This window comes from Trichomonas vaginalis, chromosome I (genome assembly GCF_026262505.1).
Source record: "Trichomonas vaginalis G3 chromosome I, whole genome shotgun sequence".
Lineage (NCBI taxonomy): Eukaryota > Parabasalia > Trichomonadida > Trichomonadidae > Trichomonas > Trichomonas vaginalis.
The window spans coordinates 3,232,367-3,240,284 of record NC_067203.1 but is presented as its reverse complement, the minus strand read 5'-3'; the positions used below and the strand labels follow the sequence as shown (position 1 = coordinate 3,240,284).

General features: G+C 34.9%; 1 pseudogene across 1 annotated transcript, besides 3 other annotated features; it reads right to left on the bottom strand.

Annotated features, from left to right (window-relative positions):
• Positions 1-5,298: part of a mobile genetic element that runs on past the window's edge.
• Positions 447-1,804: a mobile genetic element.
• Positions 519-1,696, bottom strand: TVAGG3_0920520 (annotated as a pseudogene). Its single transcript has one exon. A coding segment is annotated over exon 1 (1,178 nt).
• Positions 5,299-6,481: 1,183 nt separating the features above from the next.
• Positions 6,482-7,918: part of a mobile genetic element that runs on past the window's edge.

Here is a 7,918-nt window from a genome sequence, read left to right as displayed (position 1 = left end):
CATTCATGTTCTTCATCTAACGTCATGTATTAATGCTTCATTTTTCTCCATTAAAAATGCAAAGTCAGAAATATTCAGACATAGCCCGAGTTAACTGACAAGAGTATAAAGATATACTATGAACCGTTATGAATGAAACCAACCAAAATTCAAGAAATCAGTATACTTATGAATAACCAAGACACTGGGTAGAGTATGCTAGGAAGGTGAGAAAAGCTTATTGAAATCGACAGGTTAGAAGTATTCCACAGGAAGACATATTCATGAAGAACTTTAATGTTTTGAGGTAATAATGAAAAAAGAAGCAAGATATTTTTCCTGTTCTGTGTATGTGAACTTAGATACAGGAATGACATACAGTTTTTAACAACAAGCTTCAAACGGTAGTGCAGAGAACAACTGACTGCGGAAGGACATCCATTTACCTTTCAGAAGTTAAAAAGTTATCCAAAGGTGGTGTTTAGCAAAACCCTGAATACTGCGAATTAGAAATAAAAATACATATATATAAAGTTTATTTAAATATAATCACCTTGGATTCAATCACTGCTTCGCAGCGGTCCGATCAGGCTTGGAACGACACGTTTAAATCATCATGAGAAAATTGCTCAAATTGCTCTCTACAAAAATTTAAGATCATGATGGACTCGCGAATTCCGCGTCCCTTCAGCTCTTCTTTTTTAGCGTGCCGAATAAATAAAAGTCAGAGGGTGGCAATATCAGGTGAATAAATTGGGTTTGGAACAACTTTGACATTGTTTTCCAACAAGTAATCTTCATTACCTTATGACTTTTGTTGAACTCTGAAATTATCAAATGAATTGCAAACTTTTTGTTTTTGTTGTTTGGATTTCCTTCAACTCATCAGAATTGATAATTTGAGTTAAGAACATTGTCAATTAAGATACTAGCATTCATCGTTTAGGCTTTTTTTTTTTGGGAAAGAAAAAAAATTAAAAATCAAATTGCGATGATGCCATTCAACGCCCCAAAAAACGACAACATCATCATTGGTGGTGGTAATTTTTTTCTTCGGGCAATGGTTTGCGGATTTTCATCCTTCGGGATCCACATGATTTTTGGCTTCTGTTGCATATTGAAACCAAGATCGTCCCCTTGTTTCACTAAAAAGCGAAACTTCTGATTTTGATACGCACCCAATTAGAGAAGGAGCTCTGTTCGAAGATTTGGACTCTAGATTTTTTTTGAACTGAATTAAGGTTTGCGGACCCAACGTGTATACGCTAGTTTGTAGTTCAAATAATTGTGCAGATAATAACTGACTGTTGTTACATGGTATCTTTGTCATCTCCTATCCTTTCCTGAGGATGCGCTCTGGGTATTCATCTAGCGCTTGAAGAATTGCTTTGATTTTTCTTTGATCCGGCATTTTTTGTCAATTTTTATGATGGGTCGCCTTTTTGTTCAATCGAAGTGCTACATACTAAACATGAATACGTACAGTGGGAATAGCTAGGAGCAATCCATACCTGAAGCATTTTACCAATGTTCTCGTAGATCTTTTTTACAGTCTTTGCATTTTTTTTGCAAGAGCGAGGATTGTTTTTCTTTATGATTCATTAAAAAATGAAAAAAATCCGCGCCAAAATTTTCCCGCGAAACCGCCTCTTTGTCTCAAAATTCAATTTTAATATCCGGCAATGGCGCAACATACAACATACTCATCATACTACCTATATTCCATATTTTTTTTAATTTATAATATTTATAAATCAAGCAAATAAAATCTCCTATTAATCGTCTCATATATAGAGCGCTGTGGCAAACGCACTTTGGAACACCCCTAAATATTTAGGGTTAGGAAAGTGGTGGAAGTTCTTGTTTGACCAATGAACTCATTTTCAACCCCTTATTAAGGAAATAAATATAGCTTGCTTTTCTATCCCAAAATGCCGGGTGTTACAATCTTGAAAATTCTTTTTCCTCGAAGCATTGCATCATTAATTGAAAACATTCTTGAATTCATTGGTTCAGAGATTTGAAATCTTTTATACGTAATGGATTTCTTTCTTTTAAGCACTTCATTTGAATGGTGAAATAAACAAACTGACAGTCATGATGTTCATCTCATTTTTCATTAAATTCATAATGAAAGTCTATAAGTTGTGCTGACTCACCTTCTTCTTTCAGTTGTCAAAAACTCCGTAAAAGCGTGTAAAGTTGTACTTCAATGTTGAACTTTTTCTCGAACATTCTCATTAAATGAAATCATACATTGCAACAATGTTGTATCGTCTTAAAGTATTTGATATGTGAATGTTTTGGCCCTTAAAGACTGTTCGTCATTTTCTATCTCGACTTGAAAGTAATAAAGTCAACCTTTCTGAAAGCACGTGTTATATACATAGTTATGCCAATGTACTTCTCTTCATTTATGTTCACAATCCATCTGTTGGAACTTAAACGTTACTTCTGTTTTCCCTTTATTTTGACGTCAGGTTTCACTACTGAACGCAACAGATAAAGTATTTGTCTATACATTTATTTCGGATAAAAATACCCATTTATCTCTTGCTTGCTTCAGCTTTTCTTCGTCTCAGCTTTTTTCGCCAGTTAGTCTTGGTTCTTTTGTCCTTCCAGCCAGCTAATGCAGCAAGTTGTTTTTTCATTAATTTTCTCTTTGGTCTCTCTGGCTTTTGTTCTTGTTTTGTCTTCATTCGGATAAAATTTCTCCGGAAATTTCCGTTTCTTCAATGCTTTCAACATCTATGTGGTCTGTCCAGTGCATTCTGACTGCGATTAAAAATCACATTAAACTTTAAAACCGATGTAAATGAGCTTGTCAAAATCAGAAGCGAGAGTCTATTATTTTAAATGACGCAGAGGAATTACAACACTCCTTCTATCACGTAATCCAGAGTAATAGATGGGTAAATAATACTTAAGAAAAGAAGGTTCCATTAGCGATGCAGAGAGCGACAACATTAAGGTGTAATGGAAGGTGAAGTCCCACGAAAGCCCATGTATAAGACCTTCTTTCAACTGAAAGTCAATAGAACCAGAAGAAAAGAAGCCAGATGTACTTTCAATAACGAACCAAGAGCTTATTGCAAAGTTCGTGAATTTCATTGAAAAACAAACCGAGTCCAATGAATCCTGACCCGCCAGTGAAAGAAGTTGAGACAAAAGAGAATTACAGTTCATTGAAATGTCAAGAAACAACTTCCACACGAGTGCCAAGAAGAAGAGTGAAAATAATGAAGTTAAATAGATATTTTATCGAAGTAAATACATGCAGAACGAACAGTAAACGAATTTACTCCAGCAGAGCAATTCATCAGATTCGCTCATATTGATATCATAGACAATGCAGTTCAAATTGGTGACACTAATAGAAAATTTCTGACGCAAAGATTTCCATCACAACCTGGAACTGCTAAAGATAACACATGGTAACATTCAATCTCTCACCTCCTGGTGAAATATTTGGACCTTTACAATACATTCATTACGTATAAAAGGAAGGTCAATTTATTGTAATAAGAAATTGGTTCAGGTTCCAATAAAACAAACCCACCAGATTTTTGATTGGTTTCCGATGCGCTTTCTATGCAGTTGCTGGATATCAAATCCTTGAATGTCGTATCGTATATTCTCAAGAAATAACGCAAGAGAAGAAGCATATATAACTTCAAACTCACAAACTACCGAACAAATAAAGAAAGTAGATGTTTTCTCCAAAGACTCGACATGAAGATGTATGGAGTCATTCGGGAACATGCAGAACAGGGACAAATTGTTAGTGGTCCCAATTACAGCAGGAAAATCATTTGATTTTAAGCTTTGTTAAGAATTCCTGTTAGAAGATTTCCTTCCATTAGAAGCTATTCGATTTATTCCAGCTTTTGCAGGAAACATTCAGCTTAAAGTAAAGTTCAGTAGCGACGCCTTACAAGCACATCTATATCTGTAAATGATATATTGCTTTCAATCCAACTCTTAAAGTTGCAATTTGCTTCAGATTCAAATCCACCGACAAAATAAAATTTGTTCCATGGAATGAACCATTCATCATGATAACGAAGCAGTAGAAGAGCTAGTGGAAACAGTTACTATTACAACTGTAACCCAGCAACTATTTCGAACAAAGATGGATTTAATGAATGTTTCATTCATCCAAAGTCATTCTCTTAGACCTAACATTTATACAGAACTTGTAGAACATTATACAAACGAGGCTTTATGTTTTATGTTAAAGTTATGGAATTGGATTCCTATGGAGGTTCATCTCAATCAAAATAACAGATAGTTCAAGATGCAACCTTTACAGCAGCTTATACGCCTATTAATGTTTAAAAGTATTTGGCACTTTTAGAAAGAAAGACAACTATATATGTTATATTTTGAGAAACCTAAGTTTAAATATCTTCAGCTTTCCATGGGAGCTTATGAAGATATGCCTGCAGAACCCTGAAAAATCTATATGACCTGTATTTTATGAAATGGTTGCGAACGCCTGCAATACAAACAATGATATGGATAGGATTTAATGAAGATGTTATGAGGTCATTGGTGGATGATGGTAGTGTGGAACAATAATGGATAGTATGACAACACACTATTCTTATGTGTTTCCCAACAGAAAGTGGACTTTTGCTTCCAGCAAGGTCAAACATCTACTGCTCAATAACATACAAATTGTCTGTTAACAGACCTATTGAACTAGCATGAAAATGTAACCAAAGCCACTTATTGGATTTGATGAGGGATTGTTGCTTTGCCATTCAGGTAAGCAGTCAAGGCATCCCCATAATAAGACTTGACGACTATAACTTAGCTACGGACGACAGTGAGGAATACAAAAGGATGAACGTTTATTTTAAAGCTTAATAAATGAGTTTCATCAAGCTCCTCAGTCGCACACTTCACTCTATGAAACAAGCTTTACCAAATGATCATTACGAGCACCTATTGAATATTTCTTACGAGCTGCACAATGGCAAAGACAGTCCTCACCAAGGTTAGGTGTTCCACCAGCTCCTGTCAAATAGCATTTGTCAAGTCCTTATAATAAGATTGGTCTCCCACTAGGTTTGCTAGCTACAGAAGGAGCCGTTATATGTTGAAAGAAATAAAGCAAATTGTAAATAATACTGAAGTAGCTGAGTTAAACAAACTCCAACACCTTCGCCAAACCAACGCTTCACAAGCAAAACCTTCAATGACTCTGAACCTATGGAAGTACAAACCTCTGTTCAAAAGTCAACTCTAAACGACGCCAACATTTAAACCAGAACTACTCCTCAAATAAATCGTAAAACTCCTGCGTTTCCTTACTGAAAAATAACGTTATTTTATTTTATTTGACTTTTATTTAGAGTAAAATGACGACTAAAGTCACTGAAGCAATGAAACAAAATTCTGGTAGAATACATTAAATCAGGAACTATTCAGAAGGTTTTTACATTCATATATGAAGGATGGTAGAGTTCAGTTTAGAAAGATAAAACAACCATTAGATAGAGAGGTATAATTAGGAAGATTAAACTTCATGAGGACAACATTGCTGAAACTTAGAAGAGCTAGAAGAGTTGTATAAAGCAAGCACGACGTAGCAAGACGCAGAAATGAGGATTCTTATCTACATTCTTCTATTTTTCAATACGTGGGGAGTGGTATATCATTAATTTTTTATTTATTTTATTTATTTATATCTAAGACGAAAACTATTTGAGATAACAAACTACAACGGTCATGAGTTTCAAGAATTGTTCTTCGTTCCTCTGAAAATACATTCTAATCAGATACGAGGGAGAAAGGTAAAGTTAGTTTGAGTTTCTAATGACTAGATAATGGAAAGTTATACAAAAGCATAGATACAAACGGTACGATGTTTCTCTTAGCTATTGTCCAAAACTTAACATTATAAACTAGACAGCTGACTTTTGACTCACGTATTGGAAGAAGAAAGGAGTACAGAAGCAATAATGAACATGTACTTATATGAAGCAAGCAATGGAGAAGAGTTGCAATACTTTTGTAAAAACTGAGAACACATAGTGAGAAGTTAGTTAAGAATACGTTTAAATTTTTTCCATGGCACAGGCATTGTGAGCTCGCGGGAGTTTGCCATGGGCAAAATGAAACCGTGCCGCACACAAAAACTATCAACGTACAGAGAGCGTGAGATGAGGTGGTTTCGTGCACTCAATCTTATACGCCGTGGCCAGAAATAGTTTAAGGTTATTAGAAAATATTGCATATGCGATGTAAAATATACGTGTAATGGTTTTGTAAAGTGTCAGATTGACAGACTTCGGTAAGATGCGAGCGCATTGCCACCGTAACTAGAAGATATGTATACTACTGATGTTATATTCGAATGAAAACTTCAAAGCTATTGCATGATTAGATAATGACGATTTGCTTAAGAAAATATTTAAATTCAGTGACTCAAAGATGTCAATAGATGTCCTTCGTGGAATGTACCATTCGTACGTTTAAACAGTAGATGGTTCAGTCAGGATTGCTTACAAGATTGTCATTGGGTGGTATTTGGTCTCGTGAGAACATTGTTAATAAAATTCCATTAAAATAAAGTGAATTTGCTGCCAGAATCTAATTTATGTCTTTCAACTTAATGTACTTCGCCCCGAAGCATTATAGTATAACAAACTTTGTCAGTAAGTTTAACAAAGAACTTTGTCGAACACTTTTCAATTGAAAGATGTTGTGCATACCTAAAGACGGAAGGATGGACTCACAATATTGAGAATGGATTTTTTAATAGATATTAAATGAGTTTTGTTTTTGAAGGTCATTCATGATGATAATAATTGGTTGTATGAAGAGTTTAGCAATTGGTTTCAGACATTTTTGAAGCGTAGATGATATAAAGAAATACAGTTAGATAGACCGCAAAGCGTGAGGGCGAAGGCTCGTGGAACGTTTTATGTTTAATTGACTTCTCTTCTCCATAAGAGGAAACTTTTATGAGATAATAATTCGAAGAGAGATGAAATTTTTAAAAATATGGTGGTATAATGGTAGCTTGGCAGCCTTTAGGCGCAATGGGAACAAAAGCAATTGCATTTGGAGCAAAAGCACTTGGAGCTTATGACGCAGTAAATAAAATGAGTGGAGGAGGGGGTTTCAAGACATTGATGCAAATAAATGGAAGATTGGAGGCTGGGTTGCAAAGCAAGTTACAGATTAAATACAATAGGATATAAATAAGCATCCAATTTGGGGTTTGCGACTGAGTCCAGAAATGCTTTAGGAAAGGACCGATACGTTTTGAACCAAACCATCGCAAAAGACTTTAATCGGACTAAGATGAAAGGTGAAACATGCTATTTAAATAGAGTCGATGGAACTAAAGAAAATGTTTCTTCTCCACACTATCCCACCAGCGGTATACTCCATACGGGACCTTATGGAATGCTAGCGCAACCCTTAACTGAAACGACCATTACTGACCCATTACTGACTGGTGCACAAAGTAAAATCTGGTATCCATAAGGACGAAAAAGAAAGAACAGTCCAAAAGTTGAGCGATGTTAAGAAAGAACACTAACAAGAAAACAAGGAAGATAGTTATAAAAGGCAAATAGAATCTCAAACGGATAGAAAATGAGGTAGAAAATCGGGTTAGATTATACCATCTACCCTGAAATTTCTTTTTGTGGTATGTTTTCAAATACGATTGTGAGGGTGTGATATACCAATTTAATTATTAATTAAGTTTATTTTTTTATTTTATATTTTTATCTCTTATCTATTCACATATAAAATGCACGAAACTATTGAGACATAACATATATCTACTAGCCAGGAATGAAGACACTATAAGACTATGATATTCGTTTAATTGCTTGATGAAAACCAATGGTAACAAATAAATATACGTAATGGGTATCACACAACGTCTGTTTCTTCCATCGTGTCGTATATGTAA